This window comes from Acomys minous, assembly GCF_964271855.1.
Source record: "Acomys minous genome assembly, chromosome: 9".
NCBI classification, from domain to species: domain Eukaryota; kingdom Metazoa; phylum Chordata; class Mammalia; order Rodentia; family Muridae; genus Acomys; species Acomys minous.
Window position 1 is genome coordinate 93641188 of NC_140490.1, and position 27610 is coordinate 93668797.

At 43.4% G+C, this 27610-nt stretch overlaps 1 protein-coding gene across 19 annotated transcripts in view; it reads left to right on the forward strand.

Moving 5' to 3' along the window:
• ANKS1B (ankyrin repeat and sterile alpha motif domain containing 1B) overlaps window positions 1-27610 on the forward strand; it is a 999563-nt gene that overhangs the window by 664633 nt on the left and 307320 nt on the right. For all 19 annotated transcript variants that reach the window (XM_084796582.1, XM_084796560.1, XM_084796578.1 and 16 more), the window contains one exon: window positions 6356-6454. In XM_084796582.1, coding sequence (XP_084652708.1) covers window positions 6356-6454 — 99 coding nt within the window. The remainder of the gene's footprint in view (window positions 1-6355; window positions 6455-27610) is intronic.

Here is a 27610-nt window from a genome sequence, read left to right on the forward strand (position 1 = left end):
TGTAAGAAAGAAGCTAAGACATGACTTTTTATTCAAAGAAAATTATGTGGAGCTTCACGCTGTATAAATATTATAGAAAAATAAAATATGTACTTTTCCATGTGCAAGTTTGTGAGAGACTGATGTCATTCGACTATGTATGTATCCTGTTTTAAATACCCCATTTAAATAAGGCCACACAAATTGTGGGAAGAATCTAATTGAGCTATTTATAAAGAAGAAACAAATTTCCCCACCAGTATTGTCTCCTGATGTTTTTAGTTTGAGCCTGCCCAAAGAAACAGAATAAAAACATTTCCAGTTGAGCATATATTAAGAAGAAACCAGCTTCCCAGGGTCTGCAAAACATGCTTCCCTTGCACTTGATTTAATATGAGATCTGATTTAATATGAGACTTTTCTAAGTGGATGCAATATTGTATTAAAGTTATGAAACTGCATGAACTTCTCAAGCTGTTTTGCGAGCCGGGGCCATCGGTACGGAAATTCCTGAGATATGATTTCAATAAATGGCTGTTCTATCTCTAATGGGCCATTAAGTAGGACACGCGACTTCTCATTTCTCTTTGGTCATCTCAGTGGTCTGTCTGAGCTGAAAACCTCCCTACATAACAATCTCCCCGCGGTCAGAGGAGCTTCATCTATCTCTTGGCATCTAAAACATCAGGTGATTTCTCTTCATTCTGTGAGTTAAGAAAAGTGATAAAGAACCCCTCGATCTGTCAGTTCTCCTCAGTAAAAGAGCAGCAGCTGTAAAAACACCAGCCTGGGCCTTTGATCACACTAATAGGTTGTTTAGTTAGTGACAAACAAAGCCACTTACCAGTGATTACGCTCCCTTAAACACCCGTGCGGTGTGCCTGTCACGGGATGTGCTTGTCGCTGCTAAGCAAGCTACAACATATCAGTTGTAGCTGTCAGTCTCATAGCATGGATTTCTAACATCATAATAAACGAACACTGCTCAAAGTGTAACAACTTCATAAATTCAGCTCGACCACTAAAACATTTGGAGATGATTTACAAAAGGCACCATGTTTAGTATCTATGGTCTATGACCAAACAAAATATAAGGAGATAATTTGCTAAAGGCGTTGTATTTAATATTCACGGACTATGATCAAGTGATGCATAAATAGTTACATCCCCAAGAATGATGAGTATGTTTATTCTTGGCCCCATTATGCCCCATCTTTGTGATTTGACTAAGGTTTCACCATCTATCAGTGTAGAGAAACACTGGCTCTCAGAACTCTCTATAGTGGCGGGCATGCTGGAAGTCGGTATTAGAACTCGCTACAGTGGCGGGCATGCTGGAAGTCGGTATTAGAACTCACTACAGTGGCGGGCATGCTGGAAGTCGGTATTAGAACTCGCTACAGTGGCGGGCATGCTGGAAGTCCGTATTAGAACTCGCTACAGTGGCGGGCATGCTGGAAGTTGGTATTATCCAATACTGTAGCCATGAGCCAAGTCAGCCAGGAGGTACTTGGATTCAGGGGTGCAAGAAGCAACTGGATATGGCGAGTGGGGTGGAGGTGGGGGTTGGTCCATTTGGTAGAGTAGTCTGTGAAGCTCATGGGGAACGAACGCTTCTTCTGGAGGGTGGGTAAGTAAATGGGCAAAGTGGGAAGTGGGGCAATGGGGAGGTGAGGAGACGCGATGCACTGACATAGGTTACTAAGTAAAGGACCAACGAGGAGCTCTGCTCACCAAGCTAGTGATCCATCAGTGGCCTGCAAACTACACTGAGGATTGGGGAGCTAGGCTTATATTTGGCTTTTATTAAGGGAAGGGGTAAGTTAAGCTGAAATTCTCTGCATTAACAGAAGCAAGCACTAGAACGAGCATAGACTCTGGCTCCTTAGGCAGAATTGGATTGGTTGTGGTCCTGGTAGTGTAACTGTGACCCAAATGCAAAGGGAAATCAGAAGAACTGTAAAACTTATTTTTCTTTGAAAAGCTGTAAGGATCCATAATACTACAAAGGAAGTATTCTATTAGCTATGATTGCTTTTGTGTGTGGGGAGGGTGTTTTTTTAAGGCATGTTCTTGAGCTTCTTTGCAGTCATTTATAACTTTAGGTTATAAATTCCAAAACACTAAAATGACATTTTAAAATATACACTGTATTTTTTTTGTTTTTATTTCACTTTATTAAAGCAACAAGCCAGTAAGAAGAGAGCTCTTAGTAGCAGCCATACAGTTTCTGAAATATTTCCCTCTATAAAACATTTAGCTTGATTTCTCTTTTGATCAGTCATGGGAGGAGCTTTACCGGGAAAAGTCATTATGCTCTAAAGTAAAACAGGGATATGTAATAGGGGAAGAGTGAATTGGAGAATAAAAATAATTTTAACTTTTAATGTGCACATAGATCACCCGTCTACTTGATGATGCTGTTCGTAATCTTGCACAAGACCGAACTCCAGGTTCCATTTCTTATATAAACTATATATGTATATATACACGCACATACACACACATATATATTATTGCCATGACTTAGATTGCCTCTCTTTTCTCATTTTGGTGTAATATATGAGTGTGTGTGTTGTGTGTGTGTGTGTGTTCTGTGTGTATGTGTGTGAGGGGGTAGAGACAGAGACAGAGACAGAGAGAGAGACAGAGACAGAGACAGAGAGACAGAGAGAGAGATGTCAGATTCCTGAGCTACTCGGCCTTTAGACATGGTCCCTCAGTGAACCCTGACCTCACTTTTTCTGCTAGAATAGGTATCCAACAAGTCACAGGATCTTCTCTTACCACCCTGTAGTGCTGGAGTTATGGTGGTTACACTCTGTATTTTTATATAATGATTTTATATAATGATGTTAATCAAAAGTTAAACAAGGCTGAAAAAATATAGCTTTTTAACAGAACACATATTGATTAGTCTGTTTCATTTTACAGGTATTCATATATATATATATATATATATATATATATATATATATATATAACAAAGTTTTCCCAACCATGATTCAAATAGGTCCAAGCCACCTTACATTTTAAACAGAAGAAGATGAGCTGAAGACACATTAGGATATCTGGAGCTGTCTTATGTATTATAGAGACAGGAAAAATAGAAGATTCGCTTTTTATTGGTATTTTCATGACACAAAATAATTATACATATTTGCCACATAAAGTATGATGTTTCTATTTATATATATACTGTATATTGAGAAAATAAGAATAATTAGCAAAATGAAAAATTCTAACAGTATGTCTCATTAGGGACACTGAATCCCTTTCTTTATATTTCCCACTTCATAAGGCAAATTCTTATACTTTGTATTATCCATTCCATTCATGTTTAAAAAAAAAAAGAGCTTTGTTAGGATCCTGTGTGGTAGGAATCTGACCTAAGCAGACAAGGTTATTGTGTATTTAACACTCGCTTTCAAAATGTCAGACTCCTGTACAGTTGTTCCAAAAGTCTCCTACCTTGCTGAAAACAGAAAAGATGGGATATAAATGGCATAGAGGAAAAGCAGTGGTCTTTCGGGACTTAGCTGTTGAAACCATACTCAAGTACTGCTGTCAACTTTTTAGAATTAGCTGTAGACAGTCGTCCCTATAAACCATAAAATCTTGGTGGTAAGCTTACTTATGTTCAAAGAAGCAAGGCCCTCTATTTTGCATGAGTAAAAGGTGTGGACCAGTACCTGGGAAACCTAATGACAGAATAGCACACACACGGCCCCTGTTGCGAGTGCTGCTTTAGGGTTGATGACAGTGTAGCGCACACATGGCCACTACTGTTGTGAGTGCTGCCTTACGGTCAGTAAGTGCGTTGGGGAAATCCTCAAAGATTAAAAACTCAGACCAGGTATCCCCTATCCCACTGAGGCTACCTTAGTCCATTTCTGGAAGCCATAATGATTTCTCCAAATGAAGTAATTTATAGTCTTAGCCTTGCTCTGTTGTGTACACTGAGTCATTTCTTGAGAGCAGTGTTTGCCAGGAGCACAACGCCAAACCTGGCTTTATTTGTTTTTCATTAGGCTTCTCGTTATCATGCTGCTGAGGATCTGGATCATTCTACCTCCTCTGAGATGGCTGGCCTACGTAACTTAAGCATAGGCGTGATGCTATGAGTCGGGGAAGTGCTTTTGTTCCATGAATGGCCATCTTAAATCCCTACCTCCTGTACCATCCTGATGGCTTTAATCTTCTAACAACAGTCAAGTATCCACTTATAACGTGGTCTGACATTAAATTGTTTACGTCCATCTATTCTGGCATCCACTCTCTCTTACAAGGAAAGGCATTAATCTCGCTTTATACCACTCTGGACCCACCCTACCTCTTTTCTCATCTCAGAAAAGGCATCTAGACCCATCTGCTGCCCCACTCTGTGTTTCTCTTCACTCTACCGCTCCAATCTGCAACTGAAACTGCTTGAGGGTTTTTCAATAGTTCTCTGCCTCCCATAGCTATTACTTAAGTCCGTGCCTATGTCATCCCTATACCAACAGAGCACTCTCTCAGTGGTCCACACGACCCCAAGCCTGTTGAGTGCTGCCTTAGGGTCAGTAAGTGCTCTGGGGAATCCTCAAAGATTAGAAACTCAGACCAGGTATCAGCTATCCCACTCAGGCTACCTTAGTCCATTTCTGGAACTTTCTAGTTCATTTTATTTTTGCTTTGAACATCTGTAAGTACCTGTTTTTCTCTATTTGGGGGAGGGGGGTGTCACTTCTCTCTTAAGTATCCTGAGTTACACATGAATTAGAATGGAGCTTGATTTATTCAGGGAAGCACAGCACTACAAATTTCTTGAACTTCCACCAATCGTTTAATTTTGTTTTCATGGAATATAATTCCCGTGCTTGTTTGTGGCACACAATATGATCGTGGGAAATGCGTATACAGTGGATGATAACCAAAGCTGGCTAATTAACATTTCATTTCCTTAAATATCATCTCTATATGTTGAAAGACGTTGAATTCTCTTAATGATTTTAGAATATATGAAAACCATTTTAGAATACTGCTATTCCACTGTGTCAGGCAGCATTTTAATGACTCTCTTAATGATAGTCTGTCCCACTATCCAGTCTCCCAGCTATCCCTTGTAGCCTTGCAACCTCTTTTCTACTTTCCAGCTTCCACGAGTGAGTTAGAACATGTGACTGCTTTATTTCATTTGGAATATTAGACTCTATCTTGTAATCTCCAAAAGACTGGGACTTAGGGGCAAAATGATCCGTCTCTGCTTTTCTGTTTCCAACATTGATCAGGGGCTTAAAGTAATCATTCGAGATCTGAGACTTTTAAGGGGAGACTAGTCCTTGGAGGATGCCTTTTCATCTCATAGGGAAGGTAGCTGAGGCTCAGCCATAACGTCAAAAATGATCTTTCTAAATTTAGAATTTCTTCATGTAGCTTTTTAAAGCCTTCCCATCCATGGCTTTCCATCATGGCTAGAGTGAATATGAGGTATCATTATGTCATACGATGTCTGTCCAGTCTTACTTTCTCTCTCCCTCTCCCTCTCCCTCTCTCTCTCTCTCTCTCTCTCTCTCTCTCTCTCTCTCTCTCTCTCCATTTTATTCCCAATATACATGTTTTTCCCCCTACATGGTTTCTCCTTTGTCCTTCTTGTTCTGGGTCTTCAGCTACTTCAGGTATTGGATTATATATCACCTTCTCCAAAAATGTGCCCCCAGTATTCCCAGGATTCCCAAACAAGCACCATGTGGTACCTGCTTGCGTGACTGAAATGGAGCGACTACAGCCGGTAGCAGATACTTGCATCTTATTCATCGTTCCAAGCAAACACCACGTGGTACCTGCTTGTAATATATAAATGGAGGGAATAGCTACAGCCACTAGCAGACACTTGCATCTTATTCATCGTTCCATCCCCAGGTCTTGAGAATCTAACATCCAATATTTTAAAGTGAATTATCTTTACTTTTAACCTGCCACGTACGCGTCAACTTTTCCATCAGCCCTCCTCACAAAAATCTATTTTCAGATTAGTTTTTTAAAATAAATTGATTTCATTCACATCCTCCCAAAAGTCACTGATAATCCTGAAAGATGGCTCTTCCTTGAAGCCCCTCTATTGTTACAGGAACAGAATTCTAAGTCATGGGAGTGACTCTTCAACGCAGAGAAGTTAGCCACCAATAGTAAGCCAAGAGAGATGTATGCGATGGAAGGTCGGCGCCTATAGCCTTCAAATCAGTCTCACAGGTGGCCAATCCTTAACTCCCACTCAGGGACTCTACTTTTGCTTATGAAATTCAGGTTGCTTGTTTTAGCCTGTGTAAAGTGCGTTCTTATTTCACATAGCATAAGTGCTGAACGTAATCCCGCAACGTTTCCGGTTTTATTTCAGGGAAGCAATGTTATGGAAGATCAGGATTTGTTGGAAATTGGAATCCTTAATTCTGGACACAGACAGAGAATTCTGCAGGCAATCCAGCTCCTGCCAAAGGTAAGGGGGCACTTCGCTGGGCTCACGTTACACATGGTTCCCAGTGCCAGTCAACGCCTGTCGTGGTATTGACGTGAGAGTACGGCCTTTCTCCATGCTGCTGCAGCCTGTAAGAATGGCCTTAGTCCCCTCTCTAGCCAAACACAAAAGGCTGCCATAAGCTTCCCTTGGTTTCTAACTGAGCGACAAGAACGCAGCAGAGGAAACACTGCAGAGCAATAAGGGAGTCAGACTATCTCTTCTGTGTGAGTCCTAACTCAGATACAGTGGCAACTGACGTTAAAGAAAACGGGGTTCATGCTGAGTGAGTGCAGTAGTGTCCTTGGCTTACAAGCTTCATGAATGGGAGAAAACGTTGTTGCTGGCTATATATCTGACAGGATTAGTATGTAGAATATATTTAAAAACTGAAGAAAAAAGCCGTAGATACTCCAAAGACCAAACAACCCAATCAATAGATGAGTCGATGGAACGGAGAAGTAGTTCTCAAAAGATGCAGAGTGGGTGACCAACAAATGTGCTAAAATTGCTAAGTGTCACCACTGATTGTATTCGTCACACTGGATAGTTTTATGTCATCTTGACAACAGGTAGAGTCGTTAAAGAGGAGAGAACCTCAAATAGGAGGGAATCTCAATTTAAAATGCACCATGACTAAGAAATTCATCAAGGAAACACGTAGCTAAAAGGAGATCAAGATTTCATCTCATCCTACTCGATGATTAGCATTAAGAAAACAAACAACAATCAGGGCTGGGGAAGATATAGGTAGAGGAAAGGAAATATTTACATACTGTTGGTAGGGATGTGAATCAGCCTATTCCCTGGTCCTAAGGTCCCTCATAAAACTCCAAATAGTGCTGTCACCGCCTAGCTGTCTGTATAACTCTATGTCTACATGCAACACAGATAACTACACATTGCAGCTATAGAGTCAGGTATCATTCACATATGAATGGGGTTTTAGTGTCATATACAGTCGATATGGATGATATATAACACCATAGCAAAGAATGAACTTCTGTCGCTATCTGAAATATGTATGCAACTGAGGTCATCATATTAAGCCAAATAAAATGTAGAAAGAGAAATATTGCATATTTTCTTTCATTCGTCAGTCCTAGAATTCTTTGAGAATTAAAAAAAAAAAACAATATCCTCTCACACATATGTGCACCATGAAAACAGAAGGGAAGAGACCTACAGAAGGAGCGGTGGGAAAGGAGCTAACGGGAGAGGTGGGTATGGCCAAACTATGTGGTACACTTGCAGAATCGGTCTGTGTGAGAATAAACACTATATGCAATGAATATATACCAATAAGAACACTGGAGTGAAAGAGCCTCGTGCTCCATAGAAAAAGCAGCATCTCTTGTAGCAATTCCGAGACTTTACCTTCCGGAGTCCCTATAAGGGACTTGCCTAATAACAAAAGGCATCCCTGGGAGAGGTCCTCAGTGTCCCCCATCCCATCACACATCTACAGTTGATACGTTGGTTTTCCAGTCTAGATGTGACCTGTCAACCAGGTATCATTTTTCCTGGAAACTGTAGCCTAGCAACAGAGTTGACCCTATGTTTCCAGATGAGGTTTTAAGGGAAGAGGTAAGATGTAAGTAGGAGCTGTTCAAGGCAGGTAGGACTTTAATTGGTAAGGGAAGGGAAAGGCACTTCAGGAGGCCAGAAGGAACTGTGTAATTACAGGTGTTACCCAGGCAATCACTTTCTGCAAGCATTTGGGAAGTAATTAGTCATTTTAAATCCACCGGGATCGGCACGGCAACGTGAGTGCTCCTAGTGCCACGGAACTATATGGTTAAAATATTTAAGATTGGCAAGGTTTGTGCGTATTTGCCATGATCTCCAAAATCGTCAGAATAGAAGAAAATGTAACGTGCTTTAAAAAAAATTGAAAAGCATGGCCTATGGCCAAAGATGTGGCAGAAAGAGTGGGTTTCTTCCATTTGCACAACGCTAAGGAATTTGAATGCATTTTGTGGGCACTAGGGAACGCCTGGGACTAGAATTCTCTATTCTGCTTAATTCTGGAGGCAATTTACACCAGAGGGATCGAAGGAGAGAAAGATGAAGTGGGATGCACCAGCTGAGTAAAGATGAAGGGAGACAAGATTGGAGAAGGTGAACTGCAATGGGAGCACCTACGCCCATGAGCGAGTCCTGTGTCTTCTCCTTCCATTTTGTCTCTTCCTGTCTAGAGAGGGTATAGTTTCTCCTCGGATGGAGGAAGATAACTGTTCACCACGGACTCTAAGCGAGTGATCTGATGACATTTGCTCACTGATGATATAATAAGTCTCTGCGGGTGGAAAGTTAGCCTGCTGGCGGATTCGAAAACTTTAATCATGTGAATGAAAACATTGGGCCAGGCCGCAGGGGTGGGGCAGGGGTGGGGCAGGGGTGGGGCAGGGGCGGGGCAGGGGTGGGGCAGGGGCGGGGCAGGGGCGGGGCAGGGGCGGGGCACCTGGAGGGGACAGGCGCTCCACAAGAAGACCAACAGAGCCAACTAACCAGGGCCCAGAGGGCCTTGTGGAGGCTGAAGCCTGTAGCAGATGGGCAGCTCAGGGTTCATGTGGGTCCTGTAGTAAGAGGGCAGGAGGGAGGGGGATGTCTCTGACATGGACTCTGTTGCCTGCTCCCATCTAAAGGGACTGATGGTAATCTGCAATAAGCTTCCTAGCGTCAGAGATCACTCAATGCCTTGAAATTTCCTCGTTCTTAATCCCATAATATTACCATTTTTTTTTTAAAATAATGAATGAGTAAATAACGTTATCTCACGTGCCATTCAAATATTCTTAAAACCCAAAATGCCTCAATTTTAAGATAATTCTATAATCATTCACATACAATTTCATGATAAATGAAAGAAAAAAAAAGCTTAACCTAGAATTATTTGGAGAATAAATGAAGTGTTTGTTTTTTAAGACAGGCTATTATCCCCATTGTAGAGAGAGCTGTATTATAGAAACAAGGCAAAATTAAGCCACACTCAAGAGGCTGGTGAAGAGGTGCCTATTGCAGGCACACAGGCTAGTAGAGGATGCGTAAAAACAGCCAAATCCAACCTCCAAAGAACAACAGACTGTTACAAGGCTTCAAATTCATGCTTTGCCTTTTTAAGTAATGAGCCCAGTCTTCACATGACTTAAATAGCGTAATATTCGTGCTGGGACATTCATCTGCATTCACGGTGGCTTTGCGCTGCTGGAATAAGTGACCGAATGTCACTTCATTTTATTCACACAGTCTCTGGCCTTCAGAGTGTTTGGTCCCCTCGACTGTCATGAGACGTATTCTGTGATCGCTGTCTGAGCTTCCTTCGTAACACACTGTATTCAGGGACTGGTGAAAGGCTGTTCCCAAACAGAGAAAAGATGCTCTTTGGAGTACAACCTTGATCCGTTGGCTTGTTTCAAAGCGTACTTTTTTTATGTTCTGTTGATCCAAGTTTTGAAGGGGAATAGCTTTTTTTTTTCCAAGATCTCAGCTGTAATCTCACCTGTCTGTTTTAATATTGAAATATATAGCAGTGCGAAGATTCACACATTTTCCAAGCACGGTTGATATGTTCATGGAATAGAGTGTGCTGTGTATACTAACCAGCCACCTTCAGAATACTAATTGCATCAGGTCAGCTCCTCCTCCTCCTCCTCCTCCTCCTCCTCCTCCTCCTCCTCCCATTAATTTTAACTTCCTGTCTTTTGTGTTGTGTGGCTGGGCTTTATTCTGTGCTAAGAGTTTGCCCAAACTTTTGAAGATCAAACTTCATCTCCTTCTCTTTATGGGAAGGGAACCATGCCAAAACTTCCATAAGAAGTTCTGTAATCTCTTCTATGCTAGACACGTTATGCTTTTCCTGTCCCTTAGACGCAGGGACACAGGGAAATTATCTGATCATTTATTTGCAAAATATCACCCCTCCATGAATAAATCTTCAGATTAAACCTTTAATATGTTTCCCTTTTAAACGGGCGTGAGCATTCTTCTTGTCCTTTGATAATAGAACACCTGAAGGTCAGATATTCAAAGGATTTCCGTTTTTGCGAAGGTTTAGAGTGTTTTGTGCCAAGGCCCATATGGTCTCTTCTTACTACCTCTCATCCAGAATGGAAAATGCACCCAGTCAGGCATATCCTATTTCATCTGCTAATTACTTCCCCATTTTCAGTGGCTTTTGGAGTTGTCTTCAAATACCATCCACTTTTCTTATGTAGCCATCTATCCCATGATTCTCTTGGGTCTGACTCAGTCCTCTGCCGTGCAGCCCAGCCGGTGCTAGAGGCCACCAGGAGCCACCAGGACAGTCGCTGAGCCCCTTTGCATCCTCACCTGATCTGATGGACAGCCTGTGGGCATTCTGCTCCTTGGCTCCCGTTCCCAGCACTCTGCTCTGCTCCCTTCTTTGCCTAGTCATGGTCCCTCAGTTAAACCTTGGAGCCCCTAAAACTCAAGTGCAAACCCTTCTGAGCGCTGGCTAGAGTCATGATCCTTGAGACCCTTGGCCACAATGCAGTTTTCTACACTGGGTGTTGCGTCTATAGTTTATTTATCACATAATGAAAACCCAAGTTCCTGTTGCCCTTCACATATAAACCAGTTTAACCACCATTTGATGTAGCCTCACATTTCCTATTATTTTTTCACTGAATGGTACTTAGCCTTAATGGTGTTCTGTTACTGTGAGGGGACACTATGACCATAGCAGCTCTATTTGGTTTTCTTACAGTGTTCCGTTATTTTTATTTTGACCGCTACAGTGTCTCCTACTTCATTTTTTTCATTAATTAATTCATTCATTTACTTTACATCTTCTCCCACCTCTCCTACCCTCTCCACTTCTCCTCAGAAAAGGGGAGACCTCCCATGGATATCAACCCACCTTGTCATATCAAGTTGCAGTAGGACTGGGCAGATCTTCTATTGAGGCTAGACACGGCAGCCAAGTTAAGAGAAGAGGAACCAAAGATAGGCAATAGAGCCGGAGACAGTCCTTGCTCCTCTGTTCCTGCTGTTAGAAATCCCACATGAAAATCAAGATGTACTTCTGTTGCATGTGTGCAGAGGGCCTGGGTCTGGCCCATGACTGTTCTCCTGGTGGTTCAGTCCCTGGGAGCCCGCGATGGGCCGAGGTTATTTGGCTATGTAGGTTTTCTTGCAGTGCCTTGACTTCTATGACGCCTTCAACCCTTCCTCTCCATCTTCCACAGGATTCCCCCACTCTCTGCCTAATGTTTAGCTGGACCACAGCACCTCTTATAAAAGAAAACATTCCATTAGGGCTGGCTGACAGGTTCAGAGGCTTAGTCCATTATGGTCATGGTGGGAGACAATGGTGGCATGCAGGCAGACATGGTGCTGGAGAAGGAGCTGAGAGTTTTACAACTAGATCAGCAGACAGCAAGAAGAGAGAGTGACACTGGGCCTGGCTTGAGCTTCTAAAACGTCAGTGCCTACCTCCTGTGACATAGTTCCTCCAGTAAAGCCACACCTACTCCAACAAGGCCACACCTCCAAAAACGCTACTCTCTTTGAGTCTATGGGGACCCTTTTCATTGAAATCACCACATTCTACTCCCTGGCCTCCACAGGCTTGTATCCACATCATAATGCAAAATGTCTACCTTCAAAAGGCCCCATATCCTGTAACAGTCTCATCCCTGCTTAAAAGCTCAGTCTGTTCTGAGACTTATGGCAATCTCTTAACTGTAACACATGTAAGATCAAAACTTTTTTAGTTCTTTTTTAATATCTTTTATTAATGTATTCATATTACATCTCAGTTGTTATCCCACTCCTCCCTCACTCCCATTTTCCCCTTACTCCCCTCCCCTATGACTGTGACTGAGGGGGACCTGCTTCCCCTGTATATGCTCATAGGGTATCAAGTCTCTTCTTGGTAGCCTGCTATCCTTCCTCTGAGTGCCGCCAGGCCTCCCCATCCAGGAGACACGGTCAAATATGGGGCACCAGAGTTCATGTGAAAGTCAGATTCACTTTCCACTCAATTGTGAAGAATGTCCTGTCCATTGGCTAGATTTATGTAGGGGTTCTAAGTTTACTGCACGTATTATCCTTGGCTGGTGCCATAGTTTGAGCAGGACCCTTGGGCCCAGAACTGCCCATCATAGTGTTCTTCTTGTAGGTTTCTAGGACTCTCTGGATCCTTCTATTTCCCCATTCTCCTATGCTTCTCTCACCTAGAGCCTCAATAGAATGTCCTCAAGGGATATGTCCCATGAAAGTCTTCACTTACCAGTAAAATCAAATTTAAAAGCAGATCACATACTTCCAACATACAAGGGCATAAATATTCATTACCATTCCAAAAGGTAAGAAAGAGAACATAGTGAAAAAATACTAGACTTTCATTGGCCAGGAATCCTAGTGTTATATGGCTGACTCTTCTATTCTAAGGTCTCTCTCGGGACTACAATCATCTCCAGACTCAACTAGAAAGGATGCGCTTCCTAGCCCACACATGTGCATAGAGGTTTAGCTCTTGCAGGGGAGAGGGTGAGGGGAGTTGAATCAGGCCTTCCTTAGTTCCTTTGCATAGGCCCCTCGATAGAGTGTATTACAAAATGCAGCCAGCTTCAGCAGGGTGAGCACAGGGAGTGCCGGCAAGGTGGAAGTCGCAGTCACCTTGAATGCGATCACTAAAGTAGCATCTCATCCTTTCCTCACATTCTCTTCATTAGGTCCCAGTAACTAGAAAATGTTCCTATCAGTCATGACACTAATAAAACACAAACATATTTTTCCAAAAGTTGTGTTTATGGGTTTATTGATTTATATATATCAGAACAGAGCAGTGAGGATCAGACTACAAAGTCGACGCATGCAAATCTAAGATTGAATTTCTGGGTTGTGGTATCATGTTATGGCATATCCTCACTCGCAGAGACATGAGATATGTGTCTTTTTTCTTTCTTTTGTGTGTGTGTGCGTGCGTGTGTGTGTGTGTGTGTGTGTGTGTGTGTGTGTGTGTGTGTGTATCCTTCATAAATGCAGCTTCTAAATCACCTAGTATTAACATGATGGTCTGAGCAAATTAAAGGCAACTTTTATCATTGTTGATTCTGGGTTTTTCAATTTTAACCCGTTATGGGCAGGAGACCTGGGTCATAAACTGTATCATTATAAGGTGTGTCTTGCAGAGGGCAGATTTCTAAAACACCTCGTATCCCCTCTGTCCTGAGTCAGAACATCCTGTGTAACTGCCTTTTCCTCTCTCTGCTGGGGGAGTGTGCTCAGATTCTATTAGGACTTAAGGATGTTAGAGACAAAAAAAAAAATACATTTCTGGAAAAATAACAAAGCTAGAAATGTAAAAAACAACCTTTAAGTTTAGGCCTGATCAGAGTGAGTAAACCAAAGTGTCCATTGATAAGAAAATGAAAAACAACAAAACCCCATCTGTGCACAGTAAAGTGGAGCCCCAAATGTTTGAGCTCACACGCCTTCAAGGCTGTCAAATACAAATAGCCAGAACACTAAAGTGTACCATTTATATAATTCCTGATTGTGCCATGGTTCTTCTTGCTATATAGGTAGTTTATTGTAAATGTGTGTAATAATATAAATGTATATGTAAAAGATAAAAATGTTTAATTAATAATTTAAAAAAAAAAAAAGAACAAGACAACACAGGTCGGTGGGAACCATGGCAGCGGGAACACAAAGCAAAGCACTTGAGGGACACATGTGGGTGGGGCTTTCACTTTGCTACTCCTGGTACCAGAGGAGAAAAAAAAAAAGCGAGTCTCCCTGTGATGAGCTCACCGATTATCTGAGGCTTTGGAATGGAGAATTACGGATGTGGAGTTATCTCAATTTGGCGTCATGTTGTCTCTACTCCTAAAGATTCGAGTTTTTTTTCAAGGACTTTAAAACGCAAATGTTTCTTAACTGTAATTTTGATGGCTCACACAGGCACATATCGGCTTTAGAGGAAAAGCATTCAACCAATTATAATTCCTTTAAAAGTCTGGAAAGGAAGGTCCAGTCTTACTCCCCTGCCGCTTAGAAAAATGACAGAAGCTTGACCCTGTTTCTCCTGCTATTTTTTTCGGAAGAGCGGTGACAAGCACAGGCCACGGGCACAGATGATCCCGAGGCATCTTTTGAGAGGGTAACTTTTCATCCTCCCATTCTCTACTTGCTCTCAGTCTTTTTGTTCCCATCACCCCTCCTCCCGACCCCGGTTGGTGTCCTAAACCTTGTGACACCCAGTACTGGCCAGAACGTCAACTGAAGAGACACTGTAAAATAGAACCTGTCATACAAGCCTATACCCCACTTGAGTGTGAGGTCCTAACCTAAAGAAGGAGAGCGGAGCTCGCTTCCATCCGAGTTCGTCAGCGTAGTCTACTCCCTGTAGTTTCTGGTTCTTGATGTGGCAGGGTCTATGTGAACCCTATGCAGTGTTAAAAACTCTTTAGTGCTCCAGGACAAACAGATGTGCTCCCTGATACAAGGGGTCGGCAAACTTTTTCTTGTAAAGCATCAGGCTACACTTTACCGGCCATGTGTCTTCCCTTGCAACTACCATTCAGCTGAGTTACACAGTGAAAGCACCCACAGAAAATTCAGAAAGAATGAGTGTGGGTGCGTGCCAATAAAACTGTAATGACTAGAACAGGCAATGGACCGTGTTTGACACGTGAAACATAATTTACAGACACCTAACTTACATCAGCAGTAAATCTCCAACTAGATAGAGTGTTTCTGTGCTTCTAAGAACCTTTTTAGTCAGGAAGGAAATTCAGAGCAGAAATATGGCTGTGTCAGAATAATGCAAGACCCCAGGATGGCCCAGCAGCCTTTAGGCACCACCCCAAAAAATTCTGTGTAAAAAAAAAAAAAGGCTTTTGTAGTGATTGACAGGGATGTCACTTTTTGGGGCATCTTTGTTGGGACCACTTCAGGGCTCTACACATGTCAGTCAATAAATACATGTTTATTAAGTCCTTCTGTAAGACCTGACCTGGGCTACCCCCTCTCACAGTTCCCTCATGCACCTCTAATGCACCAGCGGGGATGGGGATGAGTAACTCTAAAGTCTACAACCCTGGCATTCACTAGTTTTTTTATGCCTCCTCTCTTTCACAAAGACACTCTGCAGAATTTGGGGTTTCAAACTCTCTTCCTCTTCCTGCCTATACTGTCCCTTGGCACATTCATCTGCCCCCAAAGTTTCTACTATTTCCTATACACGAATGCCTAACAGACCTCTGCCCTTGAATGTATAGATCTATCTCCCCAGGGAACTCACATAAGATAGCAAATTAGCATGTCCAAAGAGAGCCTGCATCCAAAGACAAGTGGCCTGCATTTGGTAGTTTTTAGTGTTATTCGTTGTGCAAATAACTGAGGGGCTCTCTGTACACCAGAAACCTTCCTTAGCACAAGGTTATGATAAAGAGGAATACAAACACAACCCATATCCCTTGACCTCACAAAGCATGTATTCCAATAAAAAAGAAATAGAAGATGTATATATGTACCCATTTTCAATGGCATTCCTTCATTAGATATCATGAACATATGTAACATGTTTTCATTATTTTACAAGCACAGTAATACAGTAATATACTTTCTTGTGTTATGTAGTGATATTACATATAGTCATACATAGTATATGTTATTTTGTAGTAAATATTTTTAAGAAAAACCAATGGGTAGGCACAGAACACTGGGAATACATAAAGAAGGAACAGCTGGCCTGCCATAAGACTGTAAAAAATCAGTCTTTCCTCAGGAAAAGGGCTTGGTGCCACTGGAGAACGAGGAAGGAAGAAAGAATAATTGCCTTTAAGGTCAAAAAATTGAATAATTTCATGTCTACAAATTTTGAAGTAACAGCAAGTCACTGAGCACCATCTCATTATGCCATAGACATGGCACGCTGTATAAGCTGGGGGAAAAAAAACTGTTGACAATTCAAATCCAAACTGCCAGCCTTCTAACGCTCATTCATAGACTGTCCAGTATCACGGCCGTCCCTCCAGGCAGGGAGAGCCTGGGTCCCTTCCACCACCTGTCCCATCTTGCTGTTCTCTAATGGCCACCATCAAGCAGGAGAGCCAGGAGCCTGGAAGGTCACACGGGGTGTTCTGTGGGATGCCAGGCCTGGGAATGGACTACTCACTTTAGATCACGTGGATTCCTGGGGGAGTCGAGCTCACGGCTCTCAGTAAACTGCCAAGTAGAAGGAGAAGCACAGGCTCACTTTGCAAGAAGGGATGGGAGAATTAGACATTCAAGCCGTTCTCTGTCCAAACACCATCTCTTCTGTGCCCCTCAACTGCCGCCCTTCTTCACATGAGTTACTTCAGTCGTCCCCCAACACATACTGCTTTAAGATACATCTTAAGTTAACTCACTCGGGATGGTCATTTCCACTTCCATCCATTCGCCTGCAAATTTCAGGATGTCCTTGTTTTTAATAGCGGAGTAGTATTCCACAGTGTAAACATGCCACAGTTTCTTTATCCATTCTTCAAATGAGGGGCATGTCGGTTGTTTCCAGATTCTGGCTATTACGAATAAGGCTGCTATGAACATGGTTGAGCGTGTGTCCTTGTTGTGTGGTGGAGCATCTTTTGGATATATTCCAAAGAGTGGGATAGCTGGATCTTGAGGTAGCCCTAGTCCCAGTTTTCTGAGAAAGCGCCAGATTGATTTCCAAAATGGTCGTACAAGTTTGCACTCCCACCAGCAATGGAGGAATGTTCCCCCTTATCCACACCCTCTCCAGCATATGCTGTTACTTGAGTTTTTGATCTTAGCCATTCTGATGGGTATAAGATGGAATCTCAGAGTCATTTTGGTTTGCATTTCTCTGATGACCAAGGACTTTGAGCATTTCTTTAAGTGTTTCTCAGCCATTCGATATTCCTCTGTTGAGAATTCTCTGTTTAGTCCTGAGTGAGTTAACCCAGACCCAGAAAGATACACATGGCTCACTAATAATTGGACACTAAACCAACAGAAGTGTCCCATGAAAGTCTTCACTTAACCAGAGATTGGAATGGATATTGGGACTTCCTAGTGGGACTCCAGGTGAGAGAAGTCAGGAAGACTGGGAAAATAGAAGGATCCAGAGGGTTCTAGAAACCTACAAGAAGACCATTAAGGCTGGCAAATCTGGACCCAGGCAGGTCAGCTCAAACTAATGTACCAACCAAGAACAATGCATGCAGTAAACCTAGAACCCCTATCCAGATCTAGCCAATGGACAGCACATTCTCCACAATGTGTGGAGAACAGGGACTGACTTGGACATGAACTCTGGTGCCCCCTATTTGACCACTTCCCCTTGGTGGGGAGACCTGGTGACACTCAGAGGAAGAGTAAGCAGGCTATCAAGAAGAGACCTGATAGCCTGCGATCTTATAGTGAGGGACAAGGTCCCCTTCTGTCACAGACCTGGGGGAGAGGAATAGGATGAAAGAGGGAGGGAGGGGGAACAGGAAGGGGATAACAAATTAGATGTAATCTGAATACATTACTTAAATTAAAAAACAAAACAAAACAAAGAAAAAAGATACATCTTACTACAGCTTTTCTCTGAGGGAGATCAGCCATTTGACCTCTCTGCAGTGCACTTGTCTCCTATTGACTATTTTTCTCAGTCGCTCAAGATTAGCATCTTTGCTGTGCTGTCTTCATTATCTAAGCATGGAGCAGCCAGTACTGGACCACAATAATGCTCACTTCATGTTTACTAGACTAAACAAAGCCACACAATAGAGCAGATTAAAGATCCATCCTGAATGGGGAAGGGAAGTGCTTCTAAAGATACTTCCTGACACAGTGTCTTTTCTCTCCGATGCTTTACAAAGGCCCAGGGCAGCTCCTTTGTGAATAAATCACCCTTAGCTGTGGTGGCCTTAATTTGCTAGAGACTTCTTCCTTCACGCGTTGCACCTTCTGTTTGCAAGTAAAGATCAATAACTACTTCATAGTTTTGTAGTTTAGGAACACAGTGGGAGAAACAATGGTCAGTGTTCCCTAAAACTCCTTTTTTTCTCTTTGAAATGACAAATTTCACTATTTACAGAGTGCAAAGTAGCTACAGCGGTTGAGGTCAATAGATACTCAAAGAAGTGTTAGCTGTGAGAGTGGTACAGGCAAAAATCACCTTTTTTTTTTTTTCTAAAATTTTCATGCAGTTTCCCCAAAAATGGCTGCTACATTCTTGGGGAGCAGGGGTGACTGAGAGGGACTTTTTCCATATCTGACTTTAAATGGATTTATTTTTGGAATAGTTTCCTACATAGACCAGAGAGGTGGAATCTTGTTGTATTAACAACCCCTTTCCCCGATGTTTACAGAGACATGGAGGAATTGGGTGAATAAACAGGTCCTTATCTAGCTAGCGCTATTCCGCAGAAGCCGTCCACCTCCAGCTTTGAGCGGTTGACCTCCCTTAGCTAAAGAGCGAGAGGTGGGCTCAGGCTGAGGTCCAAGGTGAGAACGGAAGGGGCGTGGCTATCTGCGTGTTTCCTCTTCCTTGAATATATTTCCAAGGAGCAGTCACGGTTTAGAGCTGGAAGAGACTTTAAATATCCAGCTTGTCCTCTTCTCCGTGTCCTTTCCCAGGTACAGAGAAGAGCTCCAGATGGATCGCTCCTTAGTAACGAAACCGGAACTAAATCCCAACCCCTGGCGCTTGCGACAGTTACCTCTTGAGTGACTACTGTACTGTCTCTCATAGGCCCAGGGCTAGAGAATGGATGTGAGAGAGAGAAAAGGAAAGGGGACCCCCGACAGGAGAGGAGAGAAAGATGAAAGCAAGAGCGAGAGTGTTTCTAAACTTGGGCTTCATTTTAGGACTCAGACTTAAAAGGCAGCTTTTGAGGCCTCCATGGACCTCTCAACTCTGTTCTTAAGGCTGGACAGGAAAAGCAAGCTATGATAGAGACCCAAAAGACCTGGAAAGGCAGGAAAGAGACAGCCAAGAGAAAGAATGGGGGTTCAGGTAGGTCCAGCAGCATCCAGGGTCTTGCTTATCAGTGGAGGCAGCCCTAGAGGTGACGTCACCGAAGACGGACAGCACTTCCAGAAAGCAAAGCACAGCAGAATAAAGAGGAATATTTTAAACAATCTTATGCATTTCTTCTTTGATATAGGCGGAGAAGAGGGGGAGATGGGCAAGATGGAAAGGAATTCTCCAGAAGATAGTGGGACCCATCTTTACAGCATTAAACTCCATGGAGATGACATTTTCGTAGGACTAAGCCAGAGAGCAGCATGCTGTAATGGTTGGGCATATGGCCAGATGCCGAATTTGATTCTTGGCTGTGCTCTGCCTAATTGTGCAGCCATGGGCAAGTTCCTAAACTTTTCCCTGCCTGTCCCCTCACCTTTGCATGGAGGTGATGATTTTCTTACCCTGTAGGCATGTTGTGCCAATTAAGTGACTCCATAGTGTAAGTGAGGCTCGTAAAATGGAGCCTGGGTTAGTGCCTGTTCTCTATTTAGATCTATTAAATGCATGGTTTTTAAAAGAAGGTTAAAACTGAACCAAGAAATTTGTGCAATTCCTCAGTGCACTAATGATTCCTAAAGATTACTACCCTGGGCATAAGCATAAATAAAACTGTCCGTATTGTTTATTCATAGCATGGATACTGATGAGCTGCCTGCCACACACTAGGTGCTGCGCTTGCTTTAAAATATTTAGTGGGAAACAAGACTTACCAGGTCGTTTTGTTCTCATGCAGATTATTTTCTGCCTGTAAAAGGCAATAAACATAGGATTTGGGGTAATGGCAAGTGACAATGGTGGGGGGTGGGTATAGAAATGCTATTGTCGGCAGATAAACTGAGCCTCAACCAAAGCCATTTAACTAAGGCCCTTAATGACCTCTCTGTGTTGTCTAAACACTGTACTTCAAACCAAAATGGGGGTTGCTAAGGGGGTTCTCAGATGAGTAAGCCAAATGATCCACTTAGAGTCCCTTAAGGGACTTGAAGGTTTTCAGGGGCTCAAAAATGAACTATCTTTGGCTTCTCCATCAAACCCAGTCTAATCTTACTTTAGCCACCAACCACTTTTGTCACCTTGGGCAAAGTTACTTAAATTCTCCAATCCCCAACTCCCGCTTGTTAAGTGAAGATAGTAGCAGAAACTACGGTAGCATGTTTTGATCGAGGTACAAACATAACAGTACAAATGAAGGTCCCAGCACTTAGACCCAGGGAATATTGTGGCCTCCTACTTGTGTTCAGCACATCCTCAATTACAAAGGCCAGTAGAGTTTTGATGGCACTCTTCCATAGGACAAAAAGCAACTCAAAGGAGATACCTTTGGCGACATCAGAGTATCTGACCAGCACATCATAGCGACAGGGCCTCTCAGAACGCTTACGGTCTGCGCTAGTAGATTTTGCATAATCTGATTACTCATTATCTGGAAAGAAAAGGAAGAAAATTACAAATTTGTCCGCCGTCCTCTGCTAACTTAACTATGTTGGAATACATTCGGGGTGATCACTTCACCCATCGGTTCTAGGAAGCGAGGGTGTTTAAGGCTCTACCTAGAGCCTCCCTCTGTGACTAAATGAGCCTGCGTACTGCTGAGAGAGGTGCGTGCCTCTGCCTGGTGAAGGCAGCACAACCTGCCCTAATATAGCAGGGCCGAGGGAGGGCAGAGGATCGCTTCAGGAACAAAGGTTTAACGTATGTGGCATGGTAGGAAACAGAAGTTCACTAAGAGGCCGGGTCACACCTTGACACTGTGGCTCCTGAAAATCCCTAATGGTGTTTTGATGCCATGGAAACGCACAAGGATGCGGATTTACTCAAAAGTTATGGAGCGCCACACCTACGAGTTGGCATAAGCCATTGCCAAGCCCCCGTTGCCGAACAGTGCACGTTAAGCTGACAGTTGAGTACCATTTGAGTCCATTCTTATTTTCAATCTGTAATGTTCTAGTGAAATGACTGTTCTGTAGGTCAGCAGATGCCCTGAGCATGGATGTAGGTCCTAGATACAGTGCAAGGGGGAGGGGGGCACACAAAAAAGGGGTGTACTTATCCTGTGCAGGCAGCAAAGGTCAAAGCATGGACTGAACTGTAAAGGAAACTAAATCACAATCTTTGGATGCTGTATGAGGGTTGAGGGGAGACCTCTCCGCCTGGGGGTTGCGAGAGAGAGCACGTGGCAGAGGAAACAGATGATTCAAACAGCTATTCCTGTATACCTTGAAAGCGTCGTTGTTGAGAATAGCTCACGATGCTCCAAGCAAAAAAAAAAAATGACCCAAGTGTTTGTTTAGCTGGCTTAGGCAGATGGGTGTGCTATGTTCTTTATTTCTTGTTTGTAATAACCGTCCTCTAACATATAGCTGCTGCCGTTAATCCTGCCACAAATTTCATTCATCACATCGCCCTCCCAGGTATAACATGTGAGACTCGAGCAAGCACCTGCGTGTTCAGCTGTAGTCTAATTGATATCTTTCCATCCCAAGCTAAACAATCTCTCCTTGTATGTTCCTTGTCAGTGTTTGTTTTTGTTGGTGATAGCGGTGGTCAGCGGGACTTTCAGGCTTCTAGACTGGAAGTCCTCCTGCCCACTGCTTGCCTTTGGATTCTGCCCTGGTGGTTGCTCTCCCGCACTCATAATAAAACAGTCCTAAGACATTCCTAAGCATGCCAGAAAGGCGCGGCAGCATGAACGCTTCTATTAATAGCAAACATTTAAATAAGATGTTTTCTGTATGTCAGTCATATTCCTAACTGCCATCAAATTAATTCTCAATTAAACTCACTTAGCTCTTGCATTTAAGTTCCTACGTCACAGGTGAAAGAACTTGAAGTCCAGAGAAGTTAAGTAGCTTGCCTAAGGGCACGCAGCGAGGAAGTGGCAATGTCAGGATTCAAGCCTTTGTGCCTGGTGCAGAGTCTCACCTGTTTTCCTCCACAGCCTCTGTCTGCACAGTTAGCAGGCCTCCACTCTGTGGAACCAAGCGGCATGTTTTGATGCCCTGTAGACCTGACTGTCATGCCTCTGTGCTCTGTAGACTCAAGGAGCATGTCTCTGCTCTGTGGCCCATCGTGGCATGTCAAGTCTCTGTGCTCTTTAGGCCACAGTAGCATGTCTCTGTGCCCTAGGATCATTCCTCAGTTCATTTGTCACTAAGAAAAAGCCACTAGTCCATTATTATTATTATTATTATTATTATTATTATTATTATTATTATTATTACCTCCTACTTTCATTGTCTTCGTTTTCTACTGACCTCACTTTCAGTAATCAGAAAGTGCGTACTCCCTTCCTTTTTGAAAGCTGGCAGATAGCTGCTGCTCTTAGAGGGACTGAGTACCAAAAGGCTGCCAGAGTCTTTCATACCTTTCAGAGAAAACACATTTTAGCCTTACTTGTTGTTCTCATAATCCATGATGGAATTAAAGCCAAATAGATGCACTTTAAATAATTTTTAGGGTTACGATTTATGAGTCGTGGGAGTTCTGACAGGTTAAAAGCCTTCTGTTAGGTGCATGCTCCATTTTAGCCCGCGTATCTTCCTTTACTTAGAAGCCACTGCTTGCGTTTTCTGGCTTTCTAAGTGCTAAGAAGTAAATGTGTTACAGAAACTTCAGAATGTGAAATTTCCCCCCACAAATGTATAAAAGACTATTACAGGAAGTGTAGAGAAGATTGGTCCCCCTCACCTCTCGCCTCTGGGACTCAAATTACACCATCATCTGTCAGCATTTGCTGGCATCGCCTTGGACAGAACACTTCTTCTCAGTGTTTACACGATGTATCACAGAGTAACCGTTCACCGTATACCTAGGGCCTTAGCATCCAGGGCTGAGATCCAGGGACAAGAGCCAGTGTAGCTGGCTGCAAACACAGACCCTGCAATGCCCGTCAGTCAGCTGTTGACCCATCCACCCATTCAGTGACATCATGGTTCCTGTTCACCCTGTGTGAGGCTCTGAGGTAAGAATGGAAAAACAGATGAAGCTCGATCTGTGCTTCAAGCAGTTCTACCTTACATTTAGACAGGTAGCCAGAGCTAAAATAGTATGTGAAAATGCTGTGAGAGGAGGAAACTAAATGCATGGGATCAAGGAAGGATTCTGGATGGATGGATGGATGGATGGATGGATGGATGGATGGATGGGTGGATGGATGGAGATTCTTGAGTTTAATCTCAAAGAATGAATGTATGTTTTAGGGCACTGAAGGAGCCACTTTGGGCAGATGTTGCTGCTCTGAGGACTGGGTGTGGTAAGGAGAGGGCTAGCTGAGTGTTCTCTCTCTCATTCTCTCTCTCTCTCTCTCTCTCTCTCTCTCTCTCTCTCTCTCTCTGTGTGTGTGTGTGTGTGTGTGTGTGTTTGTTTGTTTGTTTTGGTTTTGTTTTTCAAGGCAGGGTTTCTCTGTGTAGACCAGGCTGGCCTTGAACTCACAGTGATCCACCTGCCTCTGCCTCCCAAGTGCTGGGATTAAAGGCTGCCACACCCAGCTCTCTCTGTGTGTTCTTATCTTGTTTGCTTTCTGTGTGTCTCTACCCCTCTGTTTCTCTGTCTCTTCTCTCTCTCTCTCTCTCTCTCTCTCTCTCTCTCTCTCTCTCTCTCTCTCTCTCTCTCTCTCCCTCCCTCCCTCCCTCCCTCCTCTCCTCTCCTCCATCCTCCACCTATTAACTCCAAGACAAGATATACAAGCAACTCTCAAATTTTCCCAGCTCAATCAAATCTTTCTTTCTGTAGAACATAGAGAAATGCTGGCTCTTAATTTTTACTTCTTAATGTTTTTTTTTTTCATGTATACTAAAGAAAGGGACCTTGCAACCTTTTCCTTTTTGACAGCGCCTAGGGATTTGTTAAATATATATCCCCTGCATTAGCATTCTCGCTGAATTAAGTAAGATACAGCTTTTTAACCTGTCTTGATAGCCAGCTCTCTGGTAGCGACTCCGTGAGTAGAGTTGAAGAATTCTCAGTCACTCCATTGTCTGAAGTAACTAAATATTCTGAACTGAAAAAAACAAAGACTGTGAGACTTGGAGCATTTCCCCAACAACAAAGCTGTCTCCTCGTGACCACCATTTCCACACCAGATAGAGGAACGGAATGTGTCCTAGACCATCCTTAAAGTATAGGTATAAAGAAGTTCCTTGGGTTGTTCCTTTGTGTGTGTGCATGTGTGCGTGAGTATGCATGTGTGCGCGTGTGCGCATGCGGAGACATGTACCAGTGTGTTGATATGGTTTTGTTTGTTTTAGGAGGTAGCTTGTTCTGCTTGTTTCTGCAGTGTTAAGACTTGAGACTAGGGCCTTAGACATACTACTCAAGTACTTTACCTTGAGTCTGTGTCTCTAGTCCTTGGGGTTTTTTGTTTGTTTGTTTGTTTTGTTTGGGGGGACAGGATCTCACTACATATCCCAGGCTATTCTGGAACTCAAGATCCTCTGGCTTAAACTACCAAGTGCTAGAATGACAGACATCTGCCACCATTGCTGGCATAAAGGAGATACTTAGGAACCCCAACCAGGCCTTCACAGTGGGTTTAAAGCCCTGACCACAGAGCAACATTTTCCCACATGTCCTAGATCTTCAGAACCTACCACTAAGGCTCTATCTCAGCCACCTTACTGTGTACATACACCATTAACTACAGCACTGGCTGGCCATGGACATCTCTGCTCTTCTGTCTCTCTTGTTCTAGTTTATTGTGGTGATAGCTCTTGCCACCAGAGCTTAAAATCAGGCCACCAGGACCTATCTAGAAGTGGTGTCAAACTACTACTAAACACAGCCAGAGACTGCTTCTGGGCTACAGGTACCCAATGTGTTGAAGGTCCTAATAGCCATTGTCCTAGGGTGATGCTCAGAATCTCCGACCAAGGACAGCTTGACCAGTGCCAACTGGATGTTCTGCCAATGCCACTGAAGCTTGCCAGTGGGTATCATTGCCAACTGCCAATGCCCAGAGTTGAAGGCACCGATGTCTGTGGTATGGCACCATCTCTGCTTGCTGATAGTGTTCTGGAAGCCAATTGTGCTAGCTCATTTTGTTCCCAATGTTCTCTCTCACACCTTCAAAAAACACTTGGATGATACAGGCCTCTTCGTGTTAAGTCCTGGTCTGTGGGAGTAAGACCAGGGCCCAGTGAGGGTGCCAGCACCTGAAATGCATTCAGAAGTGCCATCCCATCAGACGAGTCTCTTTTGTTCCTTGAATCAAATGCATCTGCCTTCGCTTCCATTTCTGAACAGAGATTTCCAGCGTTCCTGGATCCCTCATTTGAAACAGACCCCTTCAAGACCAATCCTGCCAGTCATCCATAAATTCCCACACAGAACAGGTGAGCGCAGTTCTGTTCAAGGTGAGAGCTGTGCCACACAGCTCTAGCCAGCAAGTTGGCGAAGCTCTAGGTCCATATGAGAGAACAAAGAATATTTTATTTTGTATTTCAGGAGATCATATTGACCTACCTTCAAAGTATATCCCAAATCGGACCAATGTCTCCCCCCCCCCTTTTTTTTTCCTGGCTTCCTGTTCAAGACACCATTCTCTTTCCCTGGGGGGACTTTGACTGCCTCTGAAATGGCCTCTTTGCTAGCTATTCTCTTCTGAGACATAGGCCAGAGCGTGCCAGATCTCAGCCCACGTGCATGCACTCACTCTCTGCTTCCTTCAGGCTCAAAGCGAGGCCTTGAGGGGCCTTCTAGACACCAGGCTACCGCTTACCTCTCTGTCCTGAACCCCATTCCTCTGCAGCTACACACTAAACCTGTCCATTGGTCTTGTTAATCCTTGGAAGGTCACTGGGTGTATCCCTTCCTGAGGGGGCGGGGCTTTGCGCCAGCTCCTCTCTCGACCTCAGTCTTCCTCCCACTGTCTTCAAACTCTTCAAATCTTCTGAAGGAAACCTCCCCTGACCACCCACCTGCTGCCGCTCCTCCTCAAGGTGCCCAGTCCCATGTCTGCTTCCGCTTTCTAACATAACAACACACAGTCTGCCTCTAGCCATTAGCTGTCTCCCCCTCTTAGGATGGAAATACAAGGACTGCTGATTTTGGAGTTCTGTCCACCAAGAAGAGTTCCCGGATGGAAATACAAGGACTGCTGATTTTGGAGTTCTGTCCACCAAGAAGAGTTCCTTGAGTACAGTAGGCACCCTTAGGAGTTAAAGAGTGAGCATGTCAGTGGGTGGATGGGTGGATGGAAGGTAGGCCTGAGGCCCATTACCCTTAAGGTTTGTTAAGTGAACGTGAGCATGCTTGGTTTTGACTACCATACGAATGCTACCCTGCTCGGGCAGAACACAAGTTATTCGCTTGTGTACTGCTAACTTTGGCTTTATGGTCCAGTTATCTGTTTGAAGTACTGCACTGAGTAAAGTTATGTACATGCCTAGAGGTTCTGAGAAAGTACATGGTTTTTAAATATCAAATAAATAGAACTGACATTCAAAGTATCCATTATCTTCTGAAAACTGAGGTTTGAGGAATTCTTTTTTTCACTGAGAATAAAAACATGCGGAAGATCTTTCTGATTGATAGTGGCATTTAAAGTTTCTTTTTTTAAGAGGAAGCAGTGAGGTGTATTAGCAACCAGATAGCTACATGGATGTCAGAAAAATATGTACTGGCAGAATAAAGAGAGCACGTGTCTTTTTCTAAATATAATTCCCATCACTGGAAGAGCTGGGAAATGTGAATGAGCGCCTTATTCTCGCTGCACCGAAGCCTCTGCTCATCTTATCTAAGCTCCTGTTTCATAAAAGAGCTCTGCACCCAGGGAATAAATCAAAACAAGTAGAGATGTTTAACACGGGGCTCTAGGGTCAACATGATCTCAGCAGGGTTTGTAAATTAAAAGATGGCAGAAAGAAAAAAGAAAAAAAACAAACATTGCCTTTTATTGAATTTTTTTTTGAACCGTACTTTTAACCCCAAACTTCAGGGAACAGTACAATACAAGTCATGCAGTAAAATCGCCCAACCCTTGGACCATGCTTCTATGTGTCCTGTGTAGACCCCTTTTAAGGGGTCTTTCCACCCACAGCCCACACAGCTTCTCAGGTAGCTATTCTTAAGTGGGACCACAGAGAGTTTATGCTGTGGGTCACAGATGAAGCTGAGAAGGCCAGAGCCTAGCAAACAGAGCA